The 18,743-nt window shown below is 40.4% G+C and overlaps 1 protein-coding gene across 2 annotated transcripts in view; it reads left to right on the top strand.

Moving 5' to 3' along the window:
• LOC122556550 (cyclin-I-like) overlaps positions 1-18,483 on the top strand; it is a 33,008-nt gene extending 14,525 nt beyond the window's left edge. The window contains exons 3-7 of one of the 2 annotated variants that reach the window (XM_043703332.1): positions 6,190-6,324; positions 11,799-11,873; positions 15,407-15,547; positions 16,520-16,750; positions 17,961-18,483. In XM_043703332.1, the coding sequence (XP_043559267.1) occupies positions 6,190-6,324; positions 11,799-11,873; positions 15,407-15,547; positions 16,520-16,750; positions 17,961-18,350 (972 nt within the window). In that variant the 3' untranslated portion in view covers positions 18,351-18,483. Of the gene's footprint in view, positions 1-6,189; positions 6,325-11,798; positions 11,874-15,406; positions 15,548-16,519; positions 16,751-16,954; positions 17,557-17,960 lie in introns of those variants that run through there. The other variant, XM_043703333.1, reaches the window with a different exon arrangement.
• The last annotated feature ends 260 nt before the right edge of the window (positions 18,484-18,743 follow it).

The raw sequence follows: 18,743 nt of genomic DNA, 5'->3' as shown, positions 1-18,743 counted from the left end.
TCCAGGTAAATTTGAGGTCAGGGTGGAAGGTGTTGGTAAGTGGATGAACTGTTCAACCTCCTCGTGGGAGCACGAGGCGGCGCCGATACAGTCACGATGTAGCGGAGGAAAAGGTGGGGGGGTGGTGCCAGTGTAGCTGCGGAAGATGGACTGTTCCACATATCCTACGAAGAGGCAGGCATAGCTGGGGCCCATGCGGGTGCCCATGGCTACTCCTTTGGTTTGGAGGAAGTGGGAGGATTGGAAAGAGACGCTGTTCAGGGTGAGGACCAGTTCAGTCAGTCGAAGGAGGGTGTCAGTAGAAGGGTACTGGTTGGTACAGCGGGAAAGGAAGAAGCGGAGGGCTTTAAGTCCATCTTCTGCAGCTACACTGGCACCTTCCCCTGCAACCGCAAGAAATGCAAAACGTGCGCCCACACCTCCCCCCTTACTTCCCTCCAAGGCCCCAAGGGACACTTCCATATCCGCCACAAATTCACCTGCACCTCCACACACATCATCTATTGCATCCGCTGCACCCGATGTGGCCCCCTCTATATTGGGGAGACAGGCCGCCTACTTGCGGAACGTTTCAGAGAACACCTCTGGGACACCCGGACCAACCAACCCAACCACCCCGTAGCCCAACACTTTAACTCCCCCTCCCACTCCACCAAGGACATGCAGGTCCTTGGACTACTCCATCGCCAGACCATGGCAACATGACAGTTGGAGGAAGAGCGCCTCATCTTCTCCCTGGGAACCCTCCAACCACAAGGGATGAACTCAGACTTCTCCAGTTTCATCATTTCCCCTCCCCTTGTCTCAGTCAAATCCCTCGAACTGAGCACTGCCTTCCTAACCTGCAATCATCTTCCGGACCTCTCCACCCCCACCCCACTCCGGCCCATCACCCTCACCTTGACCTCCCTCCACCTATCGCATTTCCAAAGCCCCTCCCCCAAGTCCCTCCTCCCTACCTTTTATCTTAGCCTGCTGGACACACTTTCCTCATTCCTGAAGAAGGGCTTATGCCCGAAACGTCGATTCTCCTGGTCCTTGGATGCTGCCTGACCTGCTGTGCTTTTCCAGCAACACATTTTCAGCTCTGATCTCCAGCATCTGCAGCCCTCACTTTCTCTCAAAGATTTTAAGAAGCACCTTAAAAGAGTGATAAATTGGTGGAGAGAATTTCCAAGCGTAGGGCAGTGGCAACTGAAGATGAAGTCACCAATGATGACATCATTAAAACTGGAGACGCTGAGGAAACAAGAATCAGACATTAGTAGTTATCAGGAGGGCTTCAGTGATGTGGAAAGTTAGATCATTAGAGCAGAAGAAACTCCGAGAATGGCCTGGAATTCTGACAGGTGCAGGATGTGAGGAATGACTGTTTGACAATAGTCTGTCCCAAGAGATGGAGACAGATGTTGAAGGTTGGAAATTGACCGTGTGAGGGTGAGAGCAGGACAAAGGTTGGAAGCAATGTTGATGAAGTCCAATTCCAGGAAAAGTAGAAATATGGTCATCAATGTATTGGTCAAATATTTGAGGGAGGAACCAGAGTAGGACTGGAAGAAGGATATTCCACCATAGAGTGTGTACATAAAAATTGGGAATGGAAGTAGGCTATTCAGCCCTTCAAGCCTGCTCTGACATTCCATAGAATGTAATCGTATTCTGAATTCCAAATTCCCACCCATTTGTGATAAAAAGATAAAAGCATACCATTTTAACTTTTTTTCAATATTACCTTTTTAGGACGAGTTAAGTAGTAAGTTTTCAAATTTTTTAAAAAAAGCTAGTCAGCCAGACAGAGTAGGATACTGGTGGATGGAAATTATTTAGATACCTGTTGAACGAAGTGGGGAGCCCTGATTCGGGATGGAGGTGTAGAGAAATGGATATTAAAGGTAAAAAGGAGACAACTAGGGTTAAGATACAGGAAACGCTGAAAATGATGGAGGGCCATCAGAAGAGCCATGGATCTAGATGTGGAGAGGCTTGACAAAGAATGAGCAATAGTAACAATAGGAAGAAATCAATTCAGTAAGTGATGATTAGGCTAAAATAATCAGGCTTTCTCTGGCTTTTGATCTTTGGAAGATGGTATAGCAGATGTTCAGTACTATGGAACTATAAAATGTGAATCTGGGGATTGAAGATCTCCAGAGGAGATGAGGTCAGTGACGGCTTAATGTTTGGGTGAGAGTTCAGGGAAGGTGGCTAGACTGTCAGAGAGTTGGTGTTCAGCCTCTGAGATATGCCAAATAACTGTACCATTCTTGGCATTAGGTTTGATGACGATGCTAGTATTAACCTGAGGGAATAAAATGAAATTCATGTTCAATAAAGTTTCTGAGAAGGCAGATTGGGGTAAATAAGGAAAGCAGAGAAATTGAGATAGCTGATGTTACACCAGCAATCCTTGATGAAAAGATCAATAGAGGATTAGAGGTCAGAATGAGCAGTCTGAGGGGAGGGAGAGCATTGGAGTTGGGTGAAGGGGTCTACTGAGTAAAGGGAGGCTGAAGGCTTCTTGGCCAATGAAATGGACATGGAGGCAAAGGTGAAAAAAGTAGAATCCAGAAATTCATTTGAGGTAGGCTCATTTGAGGATAAAGCTGGGTTCTTTGCTAGGGAGAGATCATTCAGTATCAAAGAGAGGAAGATTAGAGGATATCATGAATATGTGGCAAGGGATGAGATTCAGTGGTGAGGCAGACTCTGAGAGAAGTGGAGGGAGATCTGGAGACGTGTCAGCATCCATGCAGCTTGTGATCTGATACCTGAAAAGGAAGACAAAATGTTTTCATTAAAATATCAGATGAAACAAAGGATGAAACGAACCTGTGGAGTGTGACAGCTGTGAGGCAAGTTATCTGGTTTTGACCACAGCATCTGCTCAGTCGCACACTTGTTTGTTGTTGCGTATTCTGTCACAAATTGGCTGCATCATTCCTCTCAGGAAACGTGACCACATTTAAATTACATAATTGATTACAAACTACTTTTGATCACCCTAAGGCGTTGAAAGGTATGTTATACAGTTTGAGTGTTTCTTTGAGAAATAAACATTAAAGGTTGATTTCGAAATCAGATCCTTGGATCTGGCAATCATCCAACAAAAGGATCTCTCGTTCAATCTTTTACCAACACAAAAAAGACTTGTGAAAATATGCTGCATTTTTCTTGCTATGTCCAGCACCCCAAATTTGGGGTCATTACCATCCTATTCCCAACTGACAGGCTGAGTTCATACTGACCGAAGAATCGGTGTTTTTCATATCCCATGCAAATTGTGTGAAAGTTGCCTACATACGTAGGAATCTGGTGAGAAGGGCAAATAATTGGGCAAGCTGGCTGTGTGCAGATGATCTCCACCTTGACAATTAAATTCTGGGTGAAGTTTATTTGGGGATTAAAGGACTTTAAGTGGTCCAAAAGCAGCCTGTTAAAGGCCTTGACCTGCCCTACTGGCAGGTGAGAAAAGTTGCTAGTTCCCAAGATGACATTCTGGGTCATGGAGGGGTTCTTTTGCCCCAGTCATGGGCAGGAAAGAAGCTGAATGAGCACCCCTCCTGTCCTTGCCTCTGACTGCCAGAATCCCAATCTCCACCCTCCTGGTGACCTCACAAGACGTGAAAGAAGAAAGATTTACCTACTTACCATTCATCTTCTGAACTGATTGGATGGCAGCTTCTAGTGAGGTGGGACTCGACTGTTAAGGCTGTGATTAGTCATGAATTTTGCTGGCTGGTTAGAACTTGATTTGGTGAGCTTTCTCAGCAGTGGGATGGTGAGTGAATCACCACTAAATTGGAGAATTACAGCTATAGTCTGCATGTGAAGTATTTTTCCAGATTCTGTGTTTACCAATTGCATATAAGAACTGTATTGTTGCTTGCATTAGCAATGAATGACCACCAACATCCTGCTCATAATAACCAGATGAAGCTTGTTTGGATCAAGTGGTCTGATTTCCTCAACATCCTTCAATTTTCCCATGTTTAAACTGGCAATGCTTCTTTAGTCCCAGTGATATTCAACATTGTAAATAAAAGGGAATTAAGCTGCCTGTCAATGCTTCAAGCACCTTCCAATCTCGCAGTGTAACTTCACTGAGGTTACTAGTTGAATTTCCAGAGAAATAGTGTAACTTATCCTTTTCTGCTGTTTACACCAGTTTGCCATGGTGGCAGTTTGATATGCATGATTCAACAATCACTCTTCTTTTCAAAACTAAGCCCCAGTAGACTGCATTTTTGGTTTTTTTTTGGCAGAGCTTTGACATGAATTGGTATTCCAGTACTCCTTTTTTCCTTGGGACATCCTCACCACTTCCGTCTGTTACTACTTACTTGAGCAGTAAATTTATAATAGCAATGCTTGAAATATTGGCAAGAGGTATGCTCAGTTGTGTTTTGTGTGGTCAAAATAAAAATTAATCTAATGATACTAATATCCATGCCTAAATGGTACAGGTAATTCAGATGAGGGTAGATTTGCAGTTAAATGAAAACATCCAGAAGATGTTTTCAGACTGGATTAACTTCGTGAAAACAGTATCTTGTTCTGGTTCACTATTGATGTGCATTCAATGTTGTGAAGTTAATTTATTTGTGAACTAGACAGATAATTTAGAGAAGAATTTGCTGCAGAATGTTGAATTGTGCCATTACAAAGGTAAATATTCCCTAACAATGTAAATTACTTCTAATTTTCCACACTGAATTATTTTGTGTGGCAACTAATTCTGACCGGTATTTGTTGTTAAAGATTTTAAAAATACCAGTTTTTGAAATGTGTGCTATAGCAAGATCTGGGCCAATGTGTTCACCTTGTGAAAAATTACTGAGGAGCATAGTGGCATTGTGGCTCAGTGGTTAGCACTGTTATCTCACAATGCCAGGGACCAGGGTTCGATCCCAACCTTGGGTGACTGTGCAAACTCCACGCAGACGTTTTCCCCGCGTCTGCTTGGGTTTACTCTGTCTCTGGTTTCCTCTCTCAGTCCAAAAAGATGGTTAGGCGAATTGGCCATGCTAAATTGCCCATAGTGTGAGGTGCATTAGTCAGGAGTAAATGCAGGGTAGGGGAATGAGCCTAGGTGAATTACTCTTCACAGGGCCAGTGGACTCGTTGGGTCAAAGGGCCTGTTTCTATACTGCAGGTGTAATCTAATCAAAGCCTTTTTTAAAAAAACTGTACACTTGAAATAAAAAATGAAACCAATAAAACTTAAATGTTGTGTAGATAATAACTGTTGGAGTAGACTGGAAGCCCTGGATAGGAAACTGCCAAAATCAGTAATGATTTGTGAATATTTCTGTGAGCTTTTAAGCAAAAATGTAACTTTCAGTTCATCCAGTGTATCTTACCAAGGACATTGTGAAGTCTATTTTTGTTGAATATTTTTATGACTAGTGAAATGAATCAAAGCCCACATTTTACCACAAAGGTTTCCAAATTAGTCTGTTGCATGAATAAGTGTTTGGTAAAGCATTTTAATATTTGGAAATGGACTGAAGTCATGCACATTTGTTGTCATAAAACCTCAAATAAAATGTCAATTACTTGGTTGTTTCCAAGCAGCTGTTCACTGATAACAGACAAATGATTTAGATAGTAACTGAAATCCACCTTTAATTCTTTTAAAAGCGAAAAGCAACAGCTGATAGGGAAGTTAACTTGATGTAACTTTCTTAGCTATCCTTCAGAAATTGGAATGATATGTAAAAGCCTGTCGAGAGGAGGTCAAGTCCAAAACAGATTGGTTCCCACGAGCTAGAATCGACTCTGGAGAGAAGACTTTGTGTCTGACATAAGTCTCCAGCAATTTTGGCTGTTTTGTATGCTGGCAGGCTGCCATGTAGATCAGAATGAATGAAATCCTGATTTGAGATACTTTTTCAGCCAAGTCCTCTTGTTCATTGCTTGTTTTTTCTGCTTGGCAGCTTTAGATGTGCACATTATCCGTGAATGCAGAACTAATTTTAACCAAAGCCTACAGAGAACAGCAAGTCCCATCAATAAATGACCTTTATTGAGATATTTTATGTCATTCATACAACTATATTTTAAAAAAAACAGGATGAGTTGATGCTTTCTCTGACAAAAGATAATTTTCTCTCTTTTTAAAAACTCTAAATCCATTGTTTGCTGTTTGGGGGAAGTTCCAATTCGATAATTATCCATTTCTTTCAACAGGGCACAACTATTACTCCATTGCAACGTGAAAATGTAGTTCTGTGGCTGAGGGACTTGTGCTCAAAGTTTGGTTATTACCCTGAGACATTTTTTCTTGCCATTAGTATTCTTGATCGACTCTTGGCATCTGTCAAGGTAAGATTTATTTGCTTAGTTGTTAAATTAGTTTTGCAATTAGAATCAAGAAAGAAAGCTAAGTCAAACCTTCATGGTGTGAGGGTGGCTACACACCTGATGATAACTAAGGCTAAAACTTGACGGGAGACATTCTAGGGATAAGAATGAGAGGTACCTTTGCAGAAATGTTATACAATGGTTAATTAGCTTTCTGTCCATTTGCTTTTTGAAAATCTTTACTTCAATGGATATGAAGTCACAAAAACAAAGGGAAAAACAATTGTGTCAAAAAACAATTCTCTGTCCTCCTCTTCATTGTTAATATTCAGAAATTTGAATATAGCATTTATAAATACTGATACTAAAGAAAAAACAGATATTACAAGATGAGAACACATCAAAATTTCTACCAGGATTTTTTTCAGTAAAATAAAAGAAAGAACTGCACATGCTGGAGATGTGCAACACACAAAACCAGAAATGGCTGGAGAAATTCAACAGGTCTGGCAGCATCTGTTTTCTGTCCAGATGTGCTGCCAGACTTGCTGAATTTCACTGGCAATCTCTGTTTTTGTGTTTATTTCTCCCAGTGATAGTTATTGATCTGGAACTGTCTAAAAGTTTCAATGATCACATGCTTCAGTCATCAAAATGGTACACCAACTAGTCATTGACAGAATGTTTAGCTCAGAAATCTGGGAAACAAAGTTCCGAACAGATTTAATGGGATGGAAAATTAAATTGGGTGAGGCCCCTTGAAGTTGCACAGGGCAGAATTTAATTTTGATGGCCGGTGATTCCACTACTGGGCTGTCTCCTAGGATTAAGAAACCTGGAGGTGAAAACTCTGCACTTCCCATCACATCCCTTCCCTCAGAGCTGCTGGCGAGTGTGGGCTGAATACCAGCAAAGTGGACTGAAACCTAGACTGGACATTAATTACCCACTTGAGAGCCTCAGTTAGTGGTGGGAAAGCCTTTTGCACCCTAGACTGAAGTAGGTCGAGGTAGGAAGATGATGGGACCCACCAGGCACTCTGCCTGTCTAAAAGCCTATTCCCCTTGCCTGCCTCCAAACCTACTGGACTGGGTATTAAATTCTGCCCATGATATTTACAGCACAAAAACAGGCTTTTTGGCTAAACATGCCCATGACAACAGTGTTTGTGCTCCATATGACCTTCCTCCAACTCTCTCTTCATCTACCTTTTCAGGGTATGATTTTCTAATTCTTTCTCCCTTGCATGTTGGTCCAACTTCTCTTAAAATACAAATGTGCCGTTTGCCTTGGTTGCGAAATCCAATTTTAACCATTTTCTCTGTAGTGAGGATTCACCGGAATTCTCTCTTAGATTTACGAGTGATTATTTTATATTTATGGCCCAATAACAAAGAGGATTGATGAGGGAGAGCAGTAGATGTGATCTATATGGACTTCAGTAAGGCGTTCGACAAGGTTCCCCATGGGAGACTGATTAGCAAGGTTAGATCTCATGGAATACAGGAAGAATTAACCATTTGGATACAGAACTGGCTGAAAGGTAGAAGACAGAGGGTGATGGTGGAGGGTTATTTTTCAGACTGGAGGCCTGTGACCAGTGGAGTGCCACAAGGATCGGTGCTGGGTCCTCTACTTTTTATCATTTGCATAAATGATTTGGATGCGAGCATAAGAGGTACAGTTAGTAAGTTTGCAGATGACCCCAAAATTGGAGGTGTAGTGGACAGTGAAGAGGGTTACCTCAGATTACAACAATATCTGGACCAGATGGGCCAATGGGCTGAGAAGTGGCAGATGGAGTTTAATTCAGATAAATGCGGGGTGCTGTATTTTGGGAAAGCAAATCTTAGCAGAACTTATACACTTAATGGTAAGGTCCTAGGGAGTGTTGCTGAACAAAGAGACCTTGGAGTGCAGGTTCATAGCTCCTTGAAAGTGGAGTCGCAGGTAGATAGGATAATGAAGAAGGTGTTTGGTATGCTTTCCTTTATTGGTCAGAGTATTGAGTACAGGAGTTGGCAGGTCATGTTGCAGCTGTACAGGACATTGGTTAGGCCACTGTTGGAATATTGTGTGCAATTCTGGTCTCCTTCCTATCGGAAAGTTGTTGTGAAACTTGAAAGGGTTCAGAGAAGATTTACAAGGATGTTGCCAGGGTTGGAGGATTTGATCTCTCGGGAGAGGCTGAATAGGCTGGGGCTGTTTTCTCTGGAGTGTCGGAGGCTGACGGGTGACCTTATAGAGGGTTATAAAATGATGAGGGGCATCGATAGGGTAAATAGGCAAAATCTTTTCCCTGGGGTCGGGGAGTCCAGAACTAGAGGGCATAGGTTTAGGGTGAGAGGGGAAAGATATAAAAGAGGGGGGAGCTTTTTCATGCAGAGGGTGGTATGTGTATGGAATGAGCTGCCAGAGGAAGTGGTGGCGGCTGGTACAATTGCAACATTTAAAAGGCATTTGGATGGGTATATGAATAGGAAAGGTTTGGAGGGATATGGGCTGGGTGCTGGCAGGTGGGACTAGATTGGGTTGGGATATCTGGTCGGCATGGATGGTTTGGACCGAAGTGTCTGTTCCCATGCTGTACATCTCTATGACTCTATAAGTTCTTGTCTTGCCTGCAAATGGTAGCATCATCCCTACATCTGTGCAATCAATTTTTCATAATGTGGCTCAGTGGTTAGCACTGCTACCTCACAGCACCAGGGACTTGGGTTCAATTCCAGTCTCTGGCAATTGGCTGTGCGGAGTTTGCACATTCTCCCCGTGTCTGCGTGGGTTTCCTCTGGTTTTCTCCCACAATCCAAAGATGTGCAGGTTCGGTGAATTGGCTATGCTAAATTGCCCATAGTATTCGGGGATGTGTAAGTTAGGTCCCTTGGTCAGCAGTAAATGAAGAGTAATAGGGGAATGGGTCTGGGTGGGTTACCTTTTGGGGGCATTGGTGTGGACTTGTTGGGCTAAATGACCTGTTTCAATACTGTAGGGATTCTATGATAATTTCTTCTATGATTCTATGATGGTCTTCCATCAGGTCACCCTTGACCTTCTCTTTTTGTAGAAAAGGCTGTCCCATCCTGTTCAATCTTTCCTAATGAGTACATCCATTCAGTTCTGATATCATTGTAACAGCTTAGTTTTCTCCAAATCCTTTTAATAATCTCGAGATCAGAATTTTTTTCAGTGTGTTCTAATCTTTTTCGAGATTTTAAACAAAGTTTTTAGCAAATTTGTTCTATTTTTCAATTCTAACCATGTGAAAATGAACCACAGGGTTTCTCATCTTTTTGGTTTGCATGGCCTTGTTTAACCTGAATTGCTTTGATTTATTTCTCTGTGCCCCCGCATTTTCTGCTTGTCTACAGCTTTAAGGTACTTGGAAAGAAAGGAGTTTGTGACCTTTTTATGAAAGTATTCCTTCACACTTGTCTATGTTGATATTAATTTGCCAATTAAGTACCCAATCTGAAAGTTAATGGGCAGTAGAATGGATATGACCCATTTTACACTAAAATAAAAAGCGTTTCCAGTGAGTTTCCAAAATCAGTACAATTGTCATGAGATCAAGTAAGGAAAGATTACGCATGAATGTAAACATTTTGAAGAGAATAGATTATTACTTCATGATTTCATGCATTTATTAATGATTTGGTTTAGAATAGCATTGATGGGGATATTTGGGTAGGAGTTAACGTTCAAATTAAATTGGTGCCGAATTTTATCATGCTTATAAGATGAAGGATCTCACTGTTGTGATACAGAACATTTTTGCACTTTGAGCATCACATGTTAGCATCAGTTGCTTCCAGGAGACTGAACACAAAGGATAAAAGCTGGAGTAGTATGTTTGGTCCCTTGAGTCTGCTGTATCATTCAAGAAGATCCTAGACCCTCTGGCTGTGTGAAGTTAATGCTGCCTTTTTACTTAATACACTTGGTTGCCTTGTAGCTGTAAAAATTATCTAACCAGTGTTATGACCCAGATGGGAGGAGTGCACTGTCTTTCTCAAGTTACACGACTCCACAGGTCACAATAGAGATGTTCTTCTTGGTGATATGGTCATTTTACGTTGTCTTGACATTAGATTTAAAATAAAATGATCCATCGACTAGGTTTCTTTAAATGCAAGAGTTTGGAACGTTTTATTCAACCAAACGTATTTAATGGAGATGCAGAACTTGTTAACACAATTAGTTTATAACATGGAAACAAAATGTTTCTCCTTCAAATAACTCCAAGACAAAAATGGCACACAAACACACTAGGTAAAGGTTATGGTGGGGAAGAGTTTAGTCTCTGCAGAGATCTACCTTGGAGGAAGACTTTGTTTTTATTAATACGTTTTAGTTCCTGAAGACAAGAAGAATAAAGTTTGATGTTCTGGCATTTGTGGATGGATGTCACAAAACAGAGACCGATGTCTCTGTCTCTGTGGTCTTGACAGACATAGCTTGCTCAGAAAATAGTGCACTGGAAAGTCTTCCAGTTGCTCTCCAAAAGGACAATTGGGTTTCACACTAATTCATCACAAAGGTACTTCAGAAACAGGAGACATGAACTGATCGCTCTTCTTTCAGCAAGCTTTCCCAACTGAGAATCTGGGGTTTTGAAACACTGCTCAAAGAACAGCCATAAAATCTAGTCACTTAAACTGTCAGTCAGTCAGAGTGAATTTAAGCAACCAGATTCAGCAATTATCTGGAACTTTGTGGTTTCCAAGAAATGTGTTAGTTAAAGGGAATCAGTCCTACTGCCTTTTCATTGACCTCTTCATTTAAATATAAAAGCAATTCTGGTGTTCAAAATCCTTTAAACTCAAATTTGCAAAAAGTATAAAACAGATCAGATGTAACAGAGAAAGTAAAGTTCCTTAATTCTTACGCTCTTAACTTCTGAGCCAGTTATCTTTCCACCTTCCCGCAGTGAATTATTAAATTTAATGTCCTGGATTCGGGTTCCACGAGGAATCTCCTCATTGGAATTCGCATCTCATCGGTAATTAATTAAATGCTAAGTGTTTTAGAGCTTACAGAAGCTTTGCAAGGAACAATAAAAAATGCATTTTTTTTTTGTTTTATCTTCAACAACAGTGAAAGGTGTAGATATTTGCCTAATTAGTTTTGACTGTATATGAATGGAAGTTTTGGAGGGGACAGGACGTGTTCCCAATCTGCCAAGTCTCCTAAAGGAACAAATTTCTAGTTATACAGCCTAATAAAGAACGTGTTTGAAATCCGCGACACAAAATTGGCAAATGAACAACTTTGAAATTTTAATATCAAACTCTACACTAGAACATTAATTGCTGGTGCATGCACTTCAATGTTAACAAACTAGATTGAAATTTATAATTAATATCTGTTGTCAATTACATTCTGCTCATGAAAAAGTCCTTACATTTGTGTTACATTCATTAGTAAACAATTGTATTAAATTGAAAGGGAATTGTATTTATGCATATTACTTCACTCTTCTTTAATACTTTGTTCAGGCACAACCAAAGTATCTACGTTGCATTGCCATTTCCAGCTTGTTTGTTGCAGCCAAAATCAATGAGGAAGATGAGGTTTGTTTTTCCTGTGTTCTTATTTATGCAGATTTAATAAGCAAAACAACTTTTGTACTGTTTATATTATACAATAATTCATACAATCTTTTACTTTCATAAATAACCCCACTGTCAACACTCAGTAGCAACAGTGTGTTCCATAGAGAAAATGCACTGCAGAAATTCACCAAAACTCCTTCTTGCCTTCCAAACTTGTGATCACTACCATATGGAAGGGCAGCAGATACATGGGATCACCATGTTGCCCTCCAAGCCACTTATCATCCTGACTAGGAAATGTATCCCTGTTCTTTGTGCCCCTGGGTGAGAAGTTTTGGTACTCCCGCCCTGGCAGCTTTGTGGGGGACTGCAGCAGTTTAGGAAGTCAGCTGGCCAACACCTTCTGAAGGGTAATAAGTGCCGGCACTGCAGCTAGCGACGCCAACATGCCTTGAATGAATTTTCAAATATGTTTACATTCCGTTCCGTCCATTGCTATGAAAGGAACATAGGCAACCAAAATGATTGGTTGATTATATGTGGAAATTCCATTTTCAATTATTTGAATATGTGATTATTGTGAATGGGTTAATGCCTTGGCTAACATTGTGGATAGAGAAATGTTGCATCAATACTTGCGTTTTACCCATTTAAATTGTCAGCAGTGATGGCACAGCTTGTAAATTGCACCTGGATACACTGGTTTGTGACTTGTTCACATCCACATGTGAGCCCAAGTAATGAGGTTTGATGTGCTGTTCAACATACTCCACCCTCTCCTTGCTCACATGCTATGTCTTGGCAAGACTCATTAAACTGAAATCAGGAATGGGAACTCTGGCTAAATTTGCCACTGGTCCCAGGGCTATTGAGGCCAATTAGTCAGCTCTACCTTTTACCTTTTGCTTACCAAGACCAACAAACTTTTGGTCTGTCTGGCTCAATATCAACCAACATAATATCTCCTGACCTTCAAAAATGACTGGGCATCTCCTTGAATAGGAGCATGTTCCAAGAGTAGATGAAAGATTCCAACGAATTGGCACAGGCGAGATGGGTTGACTGGCCTTCTAATCAGATGATTCTGGGAGTTTATAGAGTAATAGAACCACTGGATCCCTTACAGGGCACAATATACCTGAATACAGTATAGAATTGTTCTGTTTTAGCAGGAACAGCATTTCTGATCATAATCTATTAAAGTCCTGTTACTTTGTATGATACTCATTATGATTACTCATATGATGCTCAGTTTTATTTTTGTTTTCCAACCTGTCTAACATCTTTGCACATTATAGCATTCTATGACATAACTCAATTATTGCCTACAGCTAAAATAATGATATCTGCTTGAAAGGTTCAAGAGCTTTTTGTCAATTTTTTGCCATTATCTAATGTTGTGAGATCTTATTAATGTGTGCATGATTATCAGACAGTGATAGTAAATATGTCTCCTAAAACAACTGCACTGTCCAATAATTATTCTGTTAATAATACTATAGCAGTAATTGATAGTGCTGTATTATATCTTAGTTCGGCATTCCAGTAACATTCAATAAAATTAATCCAGATAAGCATGCTGCTGTTGATTTACATTTGTTACTTTCCCTTTCATTGGATTAATCCAACACTCTTCAAGTGGCATAAATGTAAGGTGAATCACTTGTAGCTCGTACTGTAGTACCTAAGATGTGTTGCTGGTTAATAGGTTGGGTGTTTCTAAATTCAGGTGCAAAACTAAAATCTCAACACTAGCTTTCTCTAATCTAGCCTTAAAGTCTGACAGTCTGAGCACAGAGGTTGCATACGTTGGAGGGGAGAGTTCAGAAAATGTTCCCATGCACTTACTGCTGTTCCTTGTAGGTGGTTTTGGGGTGTTTTGGAAGAAACCTTGACAAATTGTTGCAGTGCATCATGTAGCTAAGCACCCTTGATACTCCAGTGATGGAGGCAGTGAATGTCAGTAATGTAGTGGAATGACCAAACAAACCAATGTGGAGTTCCTTCAGCTTCTTGACTATTTGTGCAGCTGCAGATATCCAGGCAAGGTGATAGTATTCCTTAAAATCCTAATTTGTGCCTTTTTAGATAGTAGAAAGAATTTTCAGAGGCAGGAGGTAATCACTGGGCTGATCTAATTGGTTTTCTGCTCAGTGGTAAACTATATGCTGATAGTAATTATATTTGACAATGGTTATGCAACTAAACATCCGGAGAACTGGCTAGTTATCAATTGGAAATGATGAGGGATGGTTATTGTGATTGTCTGGTATTAGTGTGTTACGTGTAAAGTATCAGTCTGAGCTTTGGATGTTGCCCAGGTTTTGCTGCATGTCAGCATAGATTGCTTCACTTTTGAGCACTTGTGAATGGAACTGAATATTGTGAAATCTGTCCAAATGTGAATACAGTTAAAAATCTCACAATACCAGGTTCTAGTCCAGTGAGTTTGTTTGGAAGTACTAGCTTTCAGAGCGCTGCTCCTTCATCAGGTAACTAGTGGGGCAGAATCATAAGACACAGAATTTATAGCAAGAGATCATTAGTATCGTGCAATTAAAACGTTATATTGAACAAACCTAGATTGCTGTTAAGTCTTTGTTCAATATATCATTTTATTTGCATGACCCTGATCTTGTGCTACAAATTCTGTGTCTTATGATCCTGCCCCACTAGTTACCGGATGAAGGAGTAGCGCTCTGAAAGCTAGAACTTCTAAATAAACGTGGTGGACTATAACCTGGTGTTGAGTTTTAACTTCTGTCCATCCCAGTCCAACACAGGCACCTCCACATTATTAATGAACACTACCTTACGACTAAGGGAAGATCATTGGTAAAACAACAGAAAGAAGTTTGATTTGAGGTTGCTGTCCTGATACAGCAATATGCTGGTTGATTTCCAACAGCCATAACTTTGAATGTTAGAGATGGCTCCAAGCACTGGAGCGGTTACCCCAATAATCTATGATTTTAGGTGGATTGGGATCCTTTAGTCTCACATTGAGTCAAATATAGGCTAAATAGCCAGGACAGTCACCTTCACCACAACGTGCAGATTAACTCTGTCCAAATGTGGACAATAGGATGTAATAATGAGTGTCAGAATCTGAAATGACATTCGGTGAACAGGGAATTGATGAGTAAATGTAATTTACTAATAATTGGCTAGCACCTAGAACGAATTTCCTACTAGAAACCATTAGGGTGGAGTTCTGATGTGACTGTCCAGTGATCCAGATGAGAAGTGGGGAGTGTGGATTAAGATGAAAAAATGATAAAGCATTAATTTTTCCAAAATAGTTTCATACTAATATGCCATTGACCAAGTGATGAAGTGGCAACATGCCAAACTAACAGAACATAGTGCCACCCTGAGCCTTTCTTCAACATAAAGCAATGTTACCTCCTCCATTTTGAATGAGAATATTGGATTAAAAAGAAGAATCACACAACCACTGCACTTTTGAAATGATTTACTGAACCTAAGAAAACATACAAAAATGACATTCTGTGCAGACATAGCACAATAATTAATAAATTATTTCACAGGTCACACTTCTGGTAAAGGACCTCGCAGCAAAGAGTGGTAGTGGCTGTTCCTCTGGTGAGATTCTGAGGATGGAGAAAATCATACTGGATAAGCTGCAGTGGGATCTTTACACTGCCACACCTGCGGACTTTGTGAACATAGTAAGCATTCAACAGTCAAGTTCCAGATTGTGAAGTAGCACGTTTAAACTGGTAGATATTGAGATTAGCTCACTAGTGTGGCTTTTTAGAAAAATGTTTTTTTTGCATTGTCGACACATACACCTGCAAAGCATCGTCTACGTGGATATTGTTTTCTAACAGGCCATTAGCAAGAAGAATGGTTACAATTCACTGTCAACAAGAGAGAGTCATTAATTGAATTTAATGCTGCAGTTCATGCTGCTGTTTTTAACACTGAAGAGGCACTGTAGAGGGAGGCAGGGCATTACTGCTTCTGCACATGCACTGGGCGATGTCAAATAGTGATTACAGACCCCAAAACCAAGTCAGGTTGTGAACAAAACGAAAAAGTGAAATATCTTTCACTTTATTCACAAGCTCAAGCCAATTATATTCATTTTGAATGTAGCATGTTTTGGATAATGCATTAGGTCATTTTTAATGATTAGGATCATATTATAGAGAGTGGAACCTCCATTATCTGCATCCCTATTATCTGCAATATTTATCTGCCAAAATCTTCGCAGAACAAAATCTTGCATGAAATGCTGCTTCATTTGCAATTTCCTCTCCTACTCTTCACAAGCAAAACTACATCAGTTTTTTTTTGCATTTCTTTGTGTACTTTTATTCACTCCCATATGTAGATTACTGCTTTACCATTCATATTCAACCAGAATTTGAGGTCTCTTTAATTATCCTTCACCTCCCATTATTCATTGGGGTGTCTCCTTTGCTTTGATGGATATTGGAGGTTCCAGCATATCTTTTAATTCCCAGATTTCAACGGGTTTTTTTGACACCATGGCCACGGTCATGTCCTTAGACACATAGCAGAGTAATCTGGGAGCAAGCTGGTTAGATTAGTGTTGCAGTTGCTGGGGGAAGGTGATGGTTCGGGCTGTTGGTTTCCATCCAGTGGCTAACCTAAACATTATTTCCATTGTCCAGTTCCACGCCATGGTGATGTCCAGCCGGCCCCATCTCCTCGACCGATGGCCTCAGATGAATCCCTCTCTCCACGCCGCATTCTTGACCAGGCAGTTACAGCACTGCATGGCTTGCCACCAGTTATTACAGTTCAGAGGTTCCACACTTGCCTTAGCGATCATCAGCTTGGAAGTAGAAAGATTAATTCCCGATTGGTTCATTGTGACAACTGATCTGCTAAAAAAAGCACAGGTAGGAGCAAACCTCAACATTAATGGTCCGTGTATTTACCAAAAAGCAACTATTGTAGGAGTAATTCAGGCAAATCTAGCTTTCTACATTGTGTATTAGCCTTGAGCCATTTCTATTTGATCAGTGATTAAACTTTTTATTGGTTTTCCATAAAGCTATGCAAGGTCCATTTGACTCTAACATCCATATTTTTCTGCTAAACAGGTTGAATTACTGAGGACCGTCTGTGCACAAAGCTTAATTCCTGCTTTACACGAGCAATTAAAGAAAACACCCCCCATTAGGCTGTTGGCTCAATGTAATTCTGATTGATAAACAAACATTTTGCTTTCACAATGATGCTGATAATGCTGTACATACTGATTAGTAAAATTGTATTAATGTTGACAGTTTAAACACCGCTTCTTCTCCAATACAATGTTAATAAAAGCTGCCTGTAGAAATCTTCATTGATTTAAAACGTTCTGACTGAATTTGACATCTAAAAGATTTGAGGTGCATGTTTTCCCATTTAATTTCAGTTCTGCTCCAGCAGAGCATTTCAAAGTATACTTCCTTTGAACTTTGAATCACTTCCAATGTTCATTCAACCCCCACGTGAGTTCCAAGAGCACACAGATCTTTGTAGCAGCTCAAATTGAGGCCTACACGTCATTACAAAAAGCCTTCTGTTTTTAAGACTAGTTGCAAACCCTAACCCTGTGCTGAGCTGGAGATCTAGCTGTTTTTGGAAATAATATTGAAAGGACTATGAGAAAGTAAGGGCCGCACATGCTGGAGATTAGAGTGTGTAGTGCTGGAAAGGCACAACAGGTCAGGCAGCATCCAAGGAGCAGGAGAATCGATGTTTCAGGCATAAGCCTGATGAAGGGCTTACGCCTGAAACGTCGATTCTCCTGCTCCTTGGATACTGCCTAACCTGCTGTGCTTTTCTAGCGCTACACTATTGACAGTAATATTGAAAGCTCCATTTTGCATTAGTGTTTGACAAAGTTTCTTGGCATTTGAAGACTTTTTTATATAATAAATGTTGATGACCTTTCAAAACACCTGTGAGATTGCATGACCAATGTATATATTTTTCTTAACTATGAATGACAAATTTGTAGTCTTCAGCTAAAATAGAGCAAAGTATTATGACCCAAGACGTAGCTCACTTTTCTAAATATAAAAGTTGGTTTAAATTTCTTTACTCTTGTATTTCTTTCAGATTCGCAGCATGGACTTTGTCTACTGTAAAAATATTGTGGCAAATCATGTATTACCTGAAACAGTGGTCTCTGCCTCCAATGTGGTTTACATCTTTGATCCTGCAAATTCAGACCTCGTGAGACACCAAAGAATGTTTTGCATTCATTCTGGGATGCATGACCCATATACTCAGTCACCCACCAGAGGAGAGTTGTGGTCACGTCGGACAGCCACAATAAGCAACAGAGTTGCCCCAGTGAAAACAAGTGAGCAAGTTGCAGTGGAAATCAGTGCCAAAGCTATTGATTCGGGTCAGCTAGCAGAAAACCTTTCTCCTTGCCCCCCATTACAACCAGTTGAGGATGTGGAAGAATTCAAAGTAGGAGGAGTTAAACAAATCATATTTTAAATTTAAAAAGCAAGGGTTGCATTAGAACTAGGGGGTACATATGATCAAGTTAAAATGTTGTTCTTCTATAACACAATGGTTGCATTCTTGTGCAAGCCCATGTTATAGAAAAATCGTGCTTTGGAAACAGTGCTTAAAGTTCAGGTAATAAGTTTGCTCGCTGAGCTGGCAAGTTTGTTTTCAGACATTTTGTCACCATGCTAGGTAATATCAGTGAGCCTTTGGTGAAGTGCTGGTATTCTGTCCCGCTTTCTATTTATGTGTCTTGGTCTCTTAAGGTGGGTGATATCATTTACAGTTCTTTTTATGAGGTTGGTAAATGGGGTCCAAATCGATATTTATTGATGGCGTTCCGGTTTGAATGTCAAGCCTCTAGGAATTCCCGTGCATGTC

Source organism: Chiloscyllium plagiosum, chromosome 14 (assembly GCF_004010195.1).
Source record: "Chiloscyllium plagiosum isolate BGI_BamShark_2017 chromosome 14, ASM401019v2, whole genome shotgun sequence".
Lineage (NCBI taxonomy): Eukaryota > Metazoa > Chordata > Chondrichthyes > Orectolobiformes > Hemiscylliidae > Chiloscyllium > Chiloscyllium plagiosum.
Note: the sequence above shows the minus strand (reverse complement) of the source record. Positions and strands in the feature narration are given on the sequence as shown.